Source organism: Rhinoderma darwinii, chromosome 9, assembly GCF_050947455.1.
Source record: "Rhinoderma darwinii isolate aRhiDar2 chromosome 9, aRhiDar2.hap1, whole genome shotgun sequence".
Lineage (NCBI taxonomy): Eukaryota > Metazoa > Chordata > Amphibia > Anura > Rhinodermatidae > Rhinoderma > Rhinoderma darwinii.
This window is the reverse complement of record NC_134695.1, coordinates 5,900,013-5,915,343: the sequence shown is the minus strand read 5'-3', so window position 1 is coordinate 5,915,343 and position 15,331 is coordinate 5,900,013. Positions and strand designations below refer to the sequence as shown.

The following is a 15,331-nucleotide window of genomic DNA, read 5'->3' as shown; positions in this document are numbered from 1 at the left end:
TATCATTATAATTATTTTTGCATAAATCCGTAGTACATGCGAATATATCAAACTTTGTAATATATCTTAAAAGGGCAACTAACATTTACCTCACCTTCAAGCAGCTTGTATTTCCCTTTCACTGTCTGAGGGTTCTCTGTAAATGTTCAGGGATCTTTAAAACAAAATTTCTGCAATGTTTTTTTTTACGTTGTTCACCGTGCGGTATAAATGAGGTGTTAACTTTATTATACAGGTTGTTACCAATGCACCAATACCAAATATGTATAGTATTTTTGAATTATCTTTTTTTAAAGAACTTTTTCACAATAAAATATTTTTTATTTTAAACACTTTTTAAATAAACGTAACCGCCAATACGCCTTTTGATTGAGGGCGTTAATAGGTCGTATTCTACAGAGTTGTGTTTTTATGGCGCGGTAGAATAATCCCTACAGCCAATATCAGAGGAACGAGAAAGGACCTCAGGTCTGTCTGTTCACGAAGTCTACTGTTAGGGCACATGAAGTGACACAGATCATACTACAGGAGTGTGATAATACATTCTAATTTTAAAATGAACATGTAAAATATTAATCCCTTAGTGCAGGGGTGGGGAACGTCCTGCCAGCGGGCCGTATAAGGCCCGCGAGTTCAATAGGTCTGGCCCGACCTCACTCAGACCGCGCTGCCGCCGCGTCGTTCGCAACTTGGCTCTATCTGCCCTACTTACTCACATTTAGGAGCAGGAGGAGGGCGGACGGCGCCAAGTATAGGGGCGGTCTGAGTACGGTCGGTGCGTGCCTGACGTGAGGTCAGGTGACCGGACTTGTCTACTCACGGGCTGGCACAGTCCAGTCATCTTACCTCACATCAGTGATGTGAGGTCAGGTGACTGGACTGGTCCACTGCCGTCACAGCAGTTTTCTTCTTCATGGTCGGAAATCAGCCAGAACACAGAGTTATAACGGGGTTTAGGGGGCCCCGTTCTAAAGAGATGTGCGGGTCCCAGAGGTGAGACCACCATCTATCTGATATTTATGACATATCCAGTGGATACCTATACAAATGAAAATGATTGAGAAAGGCGCTGAGGAGCTGAAACGTCGCATGGGTGAATGAAAGTTTCTTGTTTTTTGGATGTGCTGCCTGTGTTGCTTCTTTGTTGCCATATCCTGTGGATATGTCATAAATGTCCCTGATGGGAAAACCCCTGTAAGTAAGTCAGAACAACTTACTGCTGCAAGTTCTTTTCAAAACTTACCATTGCAAAGAGTCGACTGCTCTCCAGACTGACCGACGCAGTAGCATCATCATCAATACTGGCGAACATCACATGCCTCACCAAAGAGAAGCCGTTCCAGACATCACATTAGGGGTGAGTTAATGAAATGTTTGACCGTATATAGCAGGCTAATTTTTAAGTTGATAATTTTGAATGGCCTGCGAATGATGTTATGAATATCCAAATGGTCCTTGGCAGAAAAAAGGTTCCCCACCCCTACTTTAAAGAGATAAAAAATTCAATTACTTAGTATAAAATACACCTTCTTGCTCATACATTACATAAAATATGTAAAATGTATTAAACCGGTTATTCAGTGTTCATCGTGAACAGTATAAAAGCCTGTATTTTGGCACGTTTTAGGCGCCGAAATACGCTTAAAAAAATGCTTTATTAAGCTTCCCATTCAAATCAATGGGAACGCACACGGATAGTACATACGCATTTTTTTACGCAAGCGTATTTAAAAAAAAAAACGCATCATGTAAAAGAAGCATCAGATAAATTCATTGGTGCGTAAAACGCACCAGAAACACGCCAAATCGTCCCATAGTCAATGGCAGACCTAATTGCGCTCCAAAAAATGTGCAAAAAGTGCTCACAAAACGCGTCAAAAATGCTGGTGTTTTAAAAAAGCGCTTCAGAAGAAACGCTAGTGTATTTGGCACATGCCGAAAATAGCCTTTGCTCGCTCATGTCGTTGGGGGGACCCAGAAGACGGTGAATATTGTGCTGCTGCAACTAGAAGGCGACACCATGTCAAAGGTGTTAGCTCCTGCTCAGGCTATTCCCCTCCTACTGAGCTAGTTTTAGCTTTGTGTCCATGAGAGGCAGACACTGCCTCTCTTATTTCAGTATTTTTTCTCCCTTTTCTCTAGGTTGGAAAACAGGGTTGACCCTTTCTCCCTGTTATCCCCACCAAGGGCAAGGCGTATGGTGCAGTTCTACCACGCCATTATAACCCTGACAAAGAAGACAAATGGGAGAAGCGTTCCAGAGCTCCTCTGTTGCCCACCAGCCGGAGGGTCACCCAGTGCTCCCTCTTACCAGATAGAGGCACACTGAAGCGCTGACCCTGCCGGTTTGCACCTGAGAGCTGAAAGAGAAGAGAAGCAAGAGGACGGGGTGAGTATAATCAGGATTAGGTGAATATATTATCCTTTACCCCCCTCCCCTCCTTCGCTACACTCCACTAGATCAACTGTGGGTCCCTAATCTACTACGGGTTTTTTCCACTGGCTTCTCCCCAGGCATTCTCCTCTTTTTAGACTGGGACCCCTTGCCCCAATTCTAGCTGGGTCCTATGCTGTAGCACCCTCTTTTTCCCACTTTCTTTCCTGCACCTCCCACTGCTGCGTTTTTTTCACTTCACGACCCCCTTTCTCCTTTGGGCTGGCTCTTCCACCTTCCCTAAGATGCACTAATTAAGGCCCAGGTCTTATATCGGCCTACTAGGCCGCACTATTCTGAGTGATTGGGTAGAATTTCTTCCACAACCTTCTCCTATTTCCATACAATGCGGTTTTAGTGTGTCCTCCTCCTTCTCCTCTTGGTGCTTGAGTCGGGAAACGGTACTATAGGCGGTGGATAGGGTAGCTGATATTGTAATGCAATTATTGCGACCATGTGGCAACCATATTACCCCATTCTATAAGCAGAATAACTGTATCATCGCTATACCCTGTAACTGACATGGCTACACAGCTAATGCGAGCATCACGCAGCCACATTACCCCTCTAACTGACATGAATATGCAGTTATTGCAAGCATCAGCCAGCCACATTACTCACATCTTTAGGCGAAGTAATCATGTTATTGCTGTACCCTGTGACTGACATAACTTTGAGGGTTTTTGCGAGCATAAGGTAGCCATATTACCCCCTGCTATAAGTGGAGTAATTGTGTTACAGTTTACTCTCTACAGCTTGTCATTGTAACTGGCATGGCTGCCCAGTTGTTCCAAGCACCAAGCATCCACAGTACCCTCTTCCATAGGTGGAGTAATTGTGTTATACAGTTTACCCTCTTGAGCTTGTTGCTGTAACTGGCATGGCTGTGTAGTTGTTCTGAACATCAGGTAGCCCCTTCAACAGGTGTAGGAATTTTGTAACTGCTACACTATAACTGACATGGCTACGCGTTATTGCGATCACCAGGCAACCACATTACCTCCTTCTATAGGCAGAGTAATTATGTTATGCAGTTTACCGTTTTCAGCTTGTCGCTGTTTCTGACATGGCGGCGCAGTTGTTGCAAGCATCAAGTAGTTACATTTCCCTCTTCCATTGGTGGAATACTTGTGTTATTGCCGTCTATACTCGTTTGTTATCGTGTTTACTACTTTAGATGTTGGAACCTAGCGGTGAGACAGCCCGCCATGTTTCCATTTTATTACACTAGGTGCAACTCTAATTCCCAATGCAGTCAGTCTTGACCCCTTTGCCCTGCATGCCAGGCTCCGAAAAGGCCATCCATGGCCCTGCTACCCCTCGCGCTTTGCACTTTCTGCACCGGTCAGAATTTGATTCTTGTCTCCGGCAGTGGCAGACCCTTCTAGGTCTCTCAATACCCGACTAACTGACCAATCCCTTTCCAAAATGGTGCCTATTGATCCTCAGTTGGAGGGCCTTCCTCACATAGAAGGGACAGGTCTGACTCCCCCTTCTGCTCTCCACGGTCAGCTTCCTCTACCTCCAACGGAGCATTGCTCTTAAGCCTTCTCTAATCTGGGCGAGTACTTATTGCAGGGAAGGTCTCCAATTCCGGATCGGATCTAAATGTTAAACAGAGTTTCAAAAATGTCTCTCATGATAGACAGTCCTTTCCCTGTAGTCCAGAAGCTGCTCTTCATTGAGTCCCCTGACCCCTCCACTCTACTCCAGTGGTGAGTTTTTCTTAATCATTTGGACTTTAACGGTCCTTTCAAAGTGTGTAGGAGCACCCATACAGGCGTTCTCTCCCCTTAAAACGTCCGGATGTGAAGACCTCCTGACCAAGCGACCAGCTTTGTCTAGGGTAGACTGGCTGGTCTCTCAGCTGGCTAAGATTTTTACCACACCCATGGCAGTCACTACCTGTTTGGACTTGCCAGGGGATATTGTCTAAAAGCCGCAACGCCCCCAGCGCAACTTCTCTTCACGTGCTGCGTCGGTCTAACGCTCTGTTTGGTAAGACTGTTCAGGCTGCAAAATGGAGCTTGTTTACAGGTTCAAAACTGCTTCTTTGGTCTATTCTTCCTAGCCATTGTGCTGTGGACTACTTCCTCCTCTAGGGCATAATCATTCCAGTTCCTCAGGAGAAAAGTTTTTATGGGCATTTTTTCTTCAGCCTTTTCATGGCCCCCAAAAGGATGGGTCTGGTCTTCCCTTTTTTGATCTGAGTACCTAAATCATTTTATCAGGGCCATCACTTTCAGATGAAGTCACTGAGCAAGTTGATTAAGCTTCGTTCCACGGTGGACAGCAGAACTCCAATCTCAATATGCTCAGCCCACCAGTGCTTTCTTAGGCTTCCCTTTGGCCTGGCGGCTGCTCCTCATTTCCTAACAAAGGTGCTGGTCTGCAAGTTCTGCATTCCTGGAGGTTTTCGGTCATACCATACCTGGACAACATCCTGGTGGAGGCCCACTTCCGTTCTGAAACCAAGAACAGTCTTCAAATTATCCTGGACACTTGTTCCTCCCTTTCTCCATCCAGGCAGATATCATTTCTGGCCAAAGCATTTACTACAGTTTTGCCAGGATCCTTCACCCATGGAAGCCGTTCCCTACATTTAGTGGAACTCCAGCCTCGCTTCCTTACCCCTGGTGGTGCGTTGTGCCCTAGGTATTAGGGACACTCTTCTCCAACTATTCCCTCCCTTGATTTTCTCTGCTGAACTCCCTTGCTTGTGCCGATCCTACCCAGTTTGACAACGTCACCGCTGTTGCCTTCTTGAACGATCAGGGTGATTCGTAGCTCAGCAGTGTTGCCAGAATTGGCTGTAATCCTTATGTGGCTGAGAGCCACACTTCGGCTTTTATCTGCAGCCTGCATCCCTGCAGCGGTCTACTGGATAGTGGATTTCCCCAGCAGAAGATGTCTGGTCCCAGTCGAGTAGTTCCTTGATCCACTGGCTTATGGAGTGGACGCTCTGGTCATTCCTTGGTATCGTGTCATCCTTATGTACTTCTACCGATTCTGCTTCCTTTCCAAAGGTTCTTCAGGCGGGTCAACAATCCTGGTGACACTGGACCAGTCTCGTCAGGCTTGGTATGCTCACCATATCTTTCTCCTGGCATGACCCGCTTTCCTAGGGTTCAGCCTCCCATCAGCCTTTTAGACTTACCTTGGGGCCTAAAAATCTTCTAATGCAAGGAGCGACTCCATCCTCCGTTTTTTCTTTCCTTTTCCAGAAATTAGCCCTTCTCTGGTAGGGATTGAATCTGGGATTTGGCCTTTGTTTCCTCCCTGATGCGCACTAGGGCTGCCCATCCGGCTTCCTTTATTGTCTCCTGGTTCTTGAGCCATGCAGTCATCTTCTCCGGTTTTCTCTTGGTAGTCAGTAGGTGGTTTCCCTTCCATCTGATATCTGAGTGGGCAGTTCTTCCTGCCGTACAATGTCCAGTTTCTGTCCTCCTTGCGGAAGTGTGTACATCCCATCTTAGAGAATGCTCTTGAATGTATCCATCTCAAACAGTCTCCCTTTGCCGGTCTGACATCCTCGGGTGTTTTTCCAATCGCAAGGGTTCTGTATGCAGTGGTGGATTACAGAACGATTGTGCTCTTTCCCTTACCCAGGGACTGCTTTAGAATGTCCCACAATCTTTGGTTTCCCCCAATGACACGAGCGAGAAAAGATGATTCTTTATTACTCACCTGTATAATCCTTTTTTGCGGAGTTCATTGGGGGACAGAGCTTGCACTTAGTATTTCGTTCCTGGTTGTATCGGCCACCTAGTACTTTAACTGGGTGGGTTCCTCATGTTCACGGTTCTGACCCATTAACAGTGATTTTCTGGGTTTACTGCTTACCTTCTGTTGGCTTCCCCTAGTTGCTCCTACTGCTTGTGTGCAAACAAATTATTAGCTCAGTGACGGCAGGAGCAGTATAGCCTGTGCAGGAGGAGCTTACACTTTTGGAGCAGCCTTTACTCCTGTGTCCCCCAAAAAAAGCGAGAAAAAGATTTAAAGGTGAGTAACAAAAAATAATACTCTTTCTATATTTGCGCCACAATTTTTTTTTAAATTACATAGTAATTTAGATGGAACCCACATAGTGCCGAAAAAGAATACCATTTCTCCTGCATAAAACAAGGCCTCATACAGCCACGCCAATCAAATAATAAAAAATTATATGGCTTCTGAAATGCAGAGGGAAAAATGATCAAATGTAGCTGTCATTTAAGCCCAAATAGGCTGGCCATTGAGGGGTTAATTTTTTTTAATCTTAATAGGGGACTATGCAATCATTTCATCGCTTCCCTAATGCTTTTGTATACTCAGTATACCGAAGCATTATTGCCTCTTAGTGATAAATTGACAGGCATATAGTCATGGCAGGCCTGGGGGTCTTTGATAGGCACCCAGTTCCCATGTCAACCCAACGGCTCGGGCGCCAATAAGGCTAACAGAGTCTAGCAATTTAAATGCCGCAGTCGCTATTGACCTCGGCATCTAAGGGGATAAAGGGTCGGGATCAGAATAATCTCCAATCTCGACTGTAGCAGCAGGATGTCCGCTGTAGATTACAGCCGGCACACACTGCTGATCACGCAGGCCCAGCTTCTGTATCTGCGCACTATTATGTCCCATTGCAGTAAGAACACCATAATTTGGATGTAATAGTACGTAGAAATATGGAAGGGGGACAACCAGAGCAGAGAGCATTTTCAAAGAGAGTCTGTTAGGCCTCATGCACACAGTCGTGGCCCGTAATCACGGCCCGTGATTGCGGGCAGATGCCCGCATTTTCGGCCCGTGCTCCCGTACAAGGTATAGGAGCACGGACCATAAAAAGCGAAAGATAGGACATGTCCTATCTTTTGCGGTACACTTCTACGGCGTGGACACCTTCCCGTAAATAAACGGGAAGGTGTCCATGGACAATGGAAGTAAATGGGTCCGTAATTGCGGATCATAATTGCGGATGATTTTTACGGTCATGTGCATGGTTCTGCAGGACCTGTCACATCCATTGAAATAAATGGATATTTTATTGACTACAGTGGGATGCAGTGTAATGCATCAAGGTTTCATTGATGGTAACAGCTGATCGCAGGGGGCACCAATCAGTTAACCGTCAGGTGACCTAGCAATAAAAATAGGGTTACCTGAACAGACAAACCTCTTCACATTGCATCTCCATTACAAATTGCACATAGTCATCTGTCTTTCTGTTTTTTTCAGAGAATTTCGCTTTACATCAGAGGTGCCAATCTTTTTGGATTACCAAGGCAAACATGTTACCACGGAGCAGGTGGTAAGTGGTGAACTATAAACAGACTTATCTTCTTTTTATTTAGAGACACTAAAAATATTGTATGGCCGAAAAGGGCAACTTAGGCCATTTTCTTTTTATTTATTTAGTTTTTATCATTCTTTATTTACTCATATTGGTTTTATCATCTTCTAAACGGGTAATGATGTGCAAACAGCCATTACATAATATATGTAAACAACACGGTAATGTCTTGATATCATAAACATAAGCGAATTATAAACATGGATATGTAACATGGATATGTGTTTAGTACAAAGTGCCAGTGCTCCTACAGTAATATACAGCATAGTACATTAGACCGCCTTCCATGAATGAATGGAAGGCCACAAATTAGAGAGGGAATTTAGACCATTTTCTGCCGCATGTCGGCAGCTTTAGTTGACACGAACTAGCGTGACTGATGCTGACCGAAGACGATCTCTGTGGAAAACGACAAACTTCACAGACCAGCAAAAAAAGACAAGTCATACCGAAAGTCACAATGTATGGTCCGCTTTATCTGTACTATATATGCATTTAACTAGTCCTCTATTTCAGATATACATGTTCTTAAAAAAAGCAGAGAACCTACTCAGCAAGTCATTTGTAATCTGATATTGGCTAAATTTTACAACGTATAGGTTTTTGTATCCATATTAGGGGCAGCTGAGTCTGTTTCTAAACTTTATCGGATATGTCACATATAAATTGCAGAGTAATGTGGAGAGGAAATGCACTGTTTATTATACTTAATGTATAAGCTTCTGTTTGATATTGGCTCAATCAGTTCTTTCTTTCATTGCAGGGTACATTTGCTGGAATATTAATAGGACTGGCCCAGTTAAACTGCTCTGAACTGAAACTGAAGAGACTGTACTGCAGACATGGGTAAATGCGTTAATCAGATTATCCTCAGAATGTAGGTTATAACTGCATGTGATACGCTGTTGACCGTCACTGTTGAGCATCTTTTGCAAAAACAAGGAAAAAAATATTGGCAATTGAAAAAAACTTGGAGAATACATTTGCATTTGTGTTGAAAGCTCCTTTTAGTCCTGCTGCTGTAAGGCTGGGCTCACACGTGCGTCTGTCCGTCAGAGGAGCAAGACAGTGGAAATCCCAGAAGCGCTGGTTCTGTTGTATGACGGACGCCACCAGCGGGAGACGACACTCATTGGCTTTAATGGGTTCTGTTGGGGTGTAGTTTTACCAGGAACAATAGCGCAGCATGCTACACTATTGTTTCCGGTATTTTCGGCCAGATCTGCGATGGAGGCCCCTAACGGAGCGTCCAACACAGATGTGAGCGAGGCCCAAGGGAAACAATTATTGGCTGATCACTCACCTCTATACCGTGTCCTGAGCATAGTAAAGAAGTGCTTATAATGTGGGAAAATGTAAATGACCAATCCTTGGGAGATCAGTCTGACATTTTTTAAGTAGTCCTACTGCAATGAAAGGCTATTGTTATCACTCCTAATGGCATTTAGCTAGGATATGCAATCACTGCGATAGGTAGGGGTCCGACTGACGAGACCACCACTGATCCTCAGAGCGATATGCCATCACTTTTTGTGATGATAACAACACTCTAATGACTTCTAGGAGCTATTCACAGTATGATCTCCTGAAGCTTCACAAAAGTAGATATTCACTTTAAATAAAGACCTTTTTCCTATTCATGGCAACCGTGTGTATAATAATTATCTGTATTTTTTCAGCCCATTAAGATACTTTACTTTACACTTTTATTCCATACAAATGAAACTTTCCTGCAGCTCCAGGCAATAATTTCACACAGCAAATTTTACTTCTTGGAAATACGGGAATCACATTATGCGACTACCATGTGATGGTTACTGGTGACTTTTCTTTTTTTCCTTTATGGGTTAAAAAAATAAGTCTCTGTTATTGCGACAAAGTTGCACAATGTTACATATTACAGATTTGTTGCACTAACTGAAACTGCTGAAAGAATAAGAGATATATCCCTGGCCATTGCCCTCGTGCACGTGGCTATATTACGGCATTGTACAACCTCTGAGCCATAATACCGCACCCATAAAAGTCTGCGGGGCCCTACTGTACCTCCATATGCCTCCGAATTCATATCTGTATGAATCTGACTAATCGTGCCATGTTTCATCAGATGCCGTATTGCAGAGATATTCTCCCCTAGAAACTTCACTTCTAGGGAAAATTCTATTTATTTGGCATTACATGGAGTCCTTGCAGCTCCATAGTATGAAACCATAAGGACTCTGTGTGTCTGCGTACATGAGGGGTAATAGTAAGACGGATTAGGATGTCTTTATAGTAAAGATGATAGTAGAATGCTTAAAACAAAGAAGAGTAAATGGTTTATAAACACGTTGTTATTAGATCTGCCCTTGTACTGGGGGAAACCCTCCTATCTGATCATCTTTTTTAGATCTCAAGGAAACATTCAGGAAATGTTTTCTTTCCTGTGGTTCCAATTCAGAAGTTCAGGCTGGGTCATGCACATTGTAATGCCAGTTGGGACCTTGCCTGTAATATAACAATGTCTTCAAGATATAGACGTCTATATTCATATTTGTCATAGTAGTTTTAAAAAAAAAAAGTGCAAATTTAGTAGGGTTTTGGGTTTTTCTTTTCCAATTTTAGATTTGCCGTTTTATGACATTAACTCCCTCTATAATGGCGGCCAAAGAAGTTGTATTATCAATATGATGGTGCTACAACACTGTCCCACTGCCCATCAGTCTCATCAACACTCAGAATAAAGACTGACTGAGTTGGCGGGTTAATAATGATCCCCTCAAAATATATTCTAGGATTATGGTTCATAATGATCTGAAACTGTTTAGAGCAAGTACACGATAGTGACCTCTTTCTGCTTATACCCACAGGTTGCTTGGGGCAGATAAGGTTTTCTCTTATGCCCTCAATGAGTGGCTGACAGACATCCGCAAAAATCAGCTGCCAGGGATCCTAGGAGGGGTAGGCCCCATGCATTCTGTTGTACAGCTGTGTAAGTAATATGTGCTTGCTCACCATGGTGTGGTATATGCAGGGGCTTGCAGCTTTATGTTCATCTGTCCTTGTCTTGTTTGTTATATGGCTATAGTACTCACACCTCTGAGGGAGGTAAAGCATTCTATAATTCTTGCCCAGCACGATGATTTTGCAGCCACACAATTTTCCTTCTGTCCCCTACTTCTTGCTGGCATACCGAAATGTACATTATAAAAAGTAGAGGACAGATGGAAGATAGTATTACTGCAGGATTAGAAGTATCAGGGTTTGTTTGTAGTCTCCATGGAAAGACAAAGGTCTTCATAGTAGCTGTAGACACAAAATGGTTGTAAATTTTTAATCCAGACCATTTTCAAAGTTTCTCCATTTTTCTGTTGCAAATGTGGTTACGAAGTTGGACATAGCCTCTAAAGCAATCTAATGGTTATTATGGGAAACTATACGGTATGTATTACCATACACATCCATAATATCACCAGTCAAAGCCGTCGATGGCACTGGTTGCAATGTAAAGTTTCTATGTGAGCTCAATATTTATCATCATTATTCTGTAAGTAGTGTTCTAAACATGGCAGCCATATTGAAACCTACTAATATTAATATAGTATTTATGTTAATATACTAATAACGGTTACTGTCTACTTGCTGTTTAAGTTCATGGTGTGCGAGACCTTTTCTGGCTGCCCATTGAACAATACAGGAAGGATGGTCGTATTATTCGTGGCTTGCAGAGAGGAGCAGCATCTTTTGGCACCTCCACAGCTTCAGCGGCACTAGAGCTCAGTAACCGGCTAGTTCAAGCAATACAGGTAATGAGGCATAATGTATTTATGGCTTATATGGTTAAGGTGAATGCATTCAACATACATTGTGTATAACCTTCCCAATTTTAGGCCACGGCAGAGACTGTGTATGACATTCTTTCACCAACGCCACCTGTCTCACGTTGCTCACTTGATGTTAGACAGCCACGTAGGCTGAGGAGAGGGCAACAGCCTGCAGATCTACGAGAGGGGGTGGCGAAGGCCTACGACACTGTACGAGAGGTGAGTTATTTTATTGGTGGCTTATAAGTTTGATACATGTAGCAATATGGAGTTACTGTAACACTGCTTTCTCTCACTTCATTTTATAGGGTGTAATTGACACAGCTCAGACTATACGTGAAGTAGCATCACGTGGCCATGAACAGAAGGGTCTGACCGGCGCTGTTGGTGGAGTCCTGCGACAAATTCCACCCACTGTAGTAAAGCCATTCATAGTAGCCACTGAGGCAACATCAAATCTCCTAGGAGGAATGAGAAATCAAATAAGACCTGATGCCCACAAAGCGGACTCTCTGAAGTGGAAGGCAGATGAGGGGCAGGACTGACATGGAAACCTTTCTGCGATTAAAGTGCCAAAGGAATGCTGCAATATGTGAAGACTTTGGAGTTTGCCGGGTCTGCGTATCGAGCTGTTAACGTCACTGCATGACCACACTTGGACAACTAAAGCCACTCCCTACAGTACTTGATTATTACCCATAAGCCTTCTGTTGAATATTTTTATGGCCTGTATTTTCTGTAAACTTTTCCGCTCCTGTATTATCCTCCTGTATCCATAAACCCTTCTTTGCTGTATTCTACAAATCATGGAGTGACTTTAATAGGTAAAATACTTTAAACTCTTAATTGCAATGGTGGCCTTGACACGTAGACCCATGTTCTTTGGACCGAAGTTGTGCATTAACATTGCAAGCAAAGAAACTTGTATTCATCATATTTGATTTTACTGACCCATTTAACTGGAGATAGATGGTGCACAATGCAGGACTATCATGTCACATGAAGGGACTCTGCGGCCTCCATCCATCTGGAATGTTGCTTTTTACATCTCTTATCTTAATGCTTTCTTCTGATTGTGAGGCCAAATAAGTATAAATAATATATATATATATAAATAAAATCTGTAAAAATATAGTGACCTGTAAACAAGGTAAAGCAGTTGTCAAGGCATTTTTGTACTGTGTGATATCACGGCTGGTCTGTGGATACACTTTTATTTAGAAAGTGGCATATTTAAAAAGAAGGAAACAAAAAGTTCTCTCACACTGTGATATTGTTCATAATCCGGTTACAAGTATTTTTTCACTCTGCACAATATTATACTAGCTTTCACAAATCACGTCATGTTATTAATGGAAGAACAGTGTTTCGCCATATTATGGAATGAAACTGAACACTATATAGTATAAAGATTGTCCTGCCCCACCCGCTACAGGGGGACCTTGATCCCTGAATCCTTCTGTCCGCATTGTGCTAGTATGGCTGAGCATCCGAGTAACAGTCTCGAGATCCTGTTCTTTTCTCTCTGACAGGTCATCTTGAAGAGCAGCAGGTCAGTGTTTGTGGCGCTTGGTTTTCCAGTGGCCTCGTATCTTCATAGAAGATCAACTCATTCCTTATTGTCTATCAGTATTTAATACATTATATTCCACTACTCCGATTCTGCTTCAACATGAGCAACATTCACATGGGTACATTGCAGTAACCCGACCACCCAACAGTGACTGGTTCTGTTCTAGAAATTTTAGTGAAGAAAATCCCATACATGAATTCATAGGTCTGTGTTACCAAGCAGTACAGATGTATGCCACCTATCTCATTTAAAGCTCCTTGTTTTCCCCATTTGTAGTATTTCCTTCTATCTCCCTTTTCAGTAAAGTCTTTTCACTAACTGTGTCCTTCTCTGCCTCCTGTATTGGACACCCTGTTGCCTCTTCTGCAGTCTCTTCTACTATACGCATGGTATCTTGGATACTGGCAATAAGGTTCTTCAGTCCTAGCAGGTAGCCATCTTCATGGGTCCCCGGCTGCCAGGGCACATCATGCCGGAGATTAATGTGTGATGGTGCTGGAGTTGTCTTACCAAAATCTATCATCCATACATTGGAGAAGCCACGTCTGTCATGTACGAAAAGTAGTGAGCTGCCAATCACCTAAGAGGAAGAATGACAATAATCATTATCAAATGTAAACCGGTAATAAATTTATGCTAAAAATTACCAGACCCATTAAGCAGGGGGTGTCTCATCAGAGACAGCCTCTTTAATGAGCTGTTCCCATTCCATATTAAAGTTCTAGAGAGGACAAATAATAGTCTAAAACATAGCTTTTAATATTAAAATATGGGTATTCTAGTACTTGTACTAATTATACGATAAACATACAAAACACAAACATATCACTGAGCTCTAGCTATTCCCACCTTGCTTGTTACAACCCGGACATCGAGTATGTATAGGGGATCACACAGTGGTGCCTATTATCACTCTCTATAGCTGAATTCTGCTTTCCCTAACTGTCGATAATGTGACTGGGCTACCGTTCTTAGAAGAACGACCCCGTTATCACCGGAACTTATCCCTAGAATATTATAAAATAGGTCTAACTTTATTCATAACTGAGTCACCAAGGTTTTTTTCCGTAATCTAGTATCCAGAGCCGGTGTAAATTGAGATCGCACAATGGTGCTAAGTATCCTTCTTCATATCTTAAAACACTATTCTGTTGATAACGTATTGGGCTACCGTTCTAAAAAGAACGACCCCGTTATCTCCGGAACCGGACGCTGAGTAGAAGTAAATATAGGTGGATAGAGCTAACTCATTGCTCCATATGTATGTAGCTTAAATCTCCTATGCGTTTCCCCAGCGATAAAAAAACGGTAGATTCTGGTAATACCCATTTAACGCGGCATCTGTTTTATGCTTCTAGGGGAGAATAGTTTCATAATATGGCATGCGATGGATAATGCCACACATTTTTTTTGTTTATTTTTTGCTCACAAGTTATGACTCCATTAGAAAAGCCATAATGTGTGTACACGTGTCGTATAATGGATTCACAAGACAGCAGTGAGCTTGAGTGCTTACACAGAGTGAATGTCATGTTTGGTAAAGCTGGCAAATTATTCTACTGTATGTTGAGGTTATCTGGCACTTTTTTTTTTCATCCACTTTTTCACTAAAGTTCATAGGATCTAACATGATATATACAATTTAGGTCCAGAATTATTTGGACAGTGACAAGTTTTGGCATTTTAGCTGTTTACCAAAATATATTCAATATATAGTTATATAATCAATATGGTCTTAAAGTGCAGACTCCCTGCTTTAATTTGAGGGTATTCACATCCTAATTTGACGAAGGGTTTAGGAATTACAGCTCTTTAATACGTAGCTGCCTGTTTTTCAAGGGACCAAAAGTAATTGGTCAATTATCTCAGAAGCTATTTAATGGGCTGCATGGGCTATGCACCTCAACTGCTTCGTTCTAGAGATTGGTGGGGGTCTCCGTGCTCGGACCCCCAATCCAAACTTCTGACACGTCTCCATCACATCAGAAGTTTGTCAAACGTTTAGCTACACTTTAAGCAGGTAAAAGGTCTGGAGTTGATTCCAGATGTGGCATTTGCAGTTGAAAGCTGTTGCTGTGAACCCACAACATGAAGTCAAAGGAGATCTCAATGCAAGTGAAACAGACCATCGTTAGGCTGAAAAAAATTAAGAAATCGATCAGAGAGAGAGAACAAATATTAGGAGTGGC

The 15,331-nt window shown here is 42.7% G+C and overlaps 2 protein-coding genes across 4 annotated transcripts in view; one reads left to right on the top strand and one right to left on the bottom strand.

Annotated features, from left to right (window-relative positions):
• ATG2A (autophagy related 2A) overlaps window positions 1–12,724 on the top strand; it is a 112,800-nt gene extending 100,076 nt beyond the window's left edge. Inside the window, exons 37-42 of the mRNA XM_075837200.1 lie at window positions 7,652–7,724; window positions 8,530–8,612; window positions 10,616–10,737; window positions 11,397–11,551; window positions 11,636–11,788; window positions 11,878–12,724. Of these exons, the coding sequence (XP_075693315.1) occupies window positions 7,652–7,724; window positions 8,530–8,612; window positions 10,616–10,737; window positions 11,397–11,551; window positions 11,636–11,788; window positions 11,878–12,114 (823 nt within the window). The 3' untranslated portion in view covers window positions 12,115–12,724. The remainder of the gene's footprint in view (window positions 1–7,651; window positions 7,725–8,529; window positions 8,613–10,615; window positions 10,738–11,396; window positions 11,552–11,635; window positions 11,789–11,877) is intronic.
• A 5-nt stretch (window positions 12,725–12,729) lies between these two features.
• The window catches only part of LOC142660576 (inositol-trisphosphate 3-kinase B-like), a 98,106-nt gene continuing 95,504 nt past the window's right edge, over window positions 12,730–15,331 (bottom strand). For all 3 annotated transcript variants that reach the window (XM_075837204.1, XM_075837201.1, XM_075837202.1), the window contains exon 8: window positions 12,730–13,722. In XM_075837204.1, the coding sequence (XP_075693319.1) occupies window positions 13,390–13,722 (333 nt within the window). In that variant the 3' untranslated portion in view covers window positions 12,730–13,389. The remainder of the gene's footprint in view (window positions 13,723–15,331) is intronic.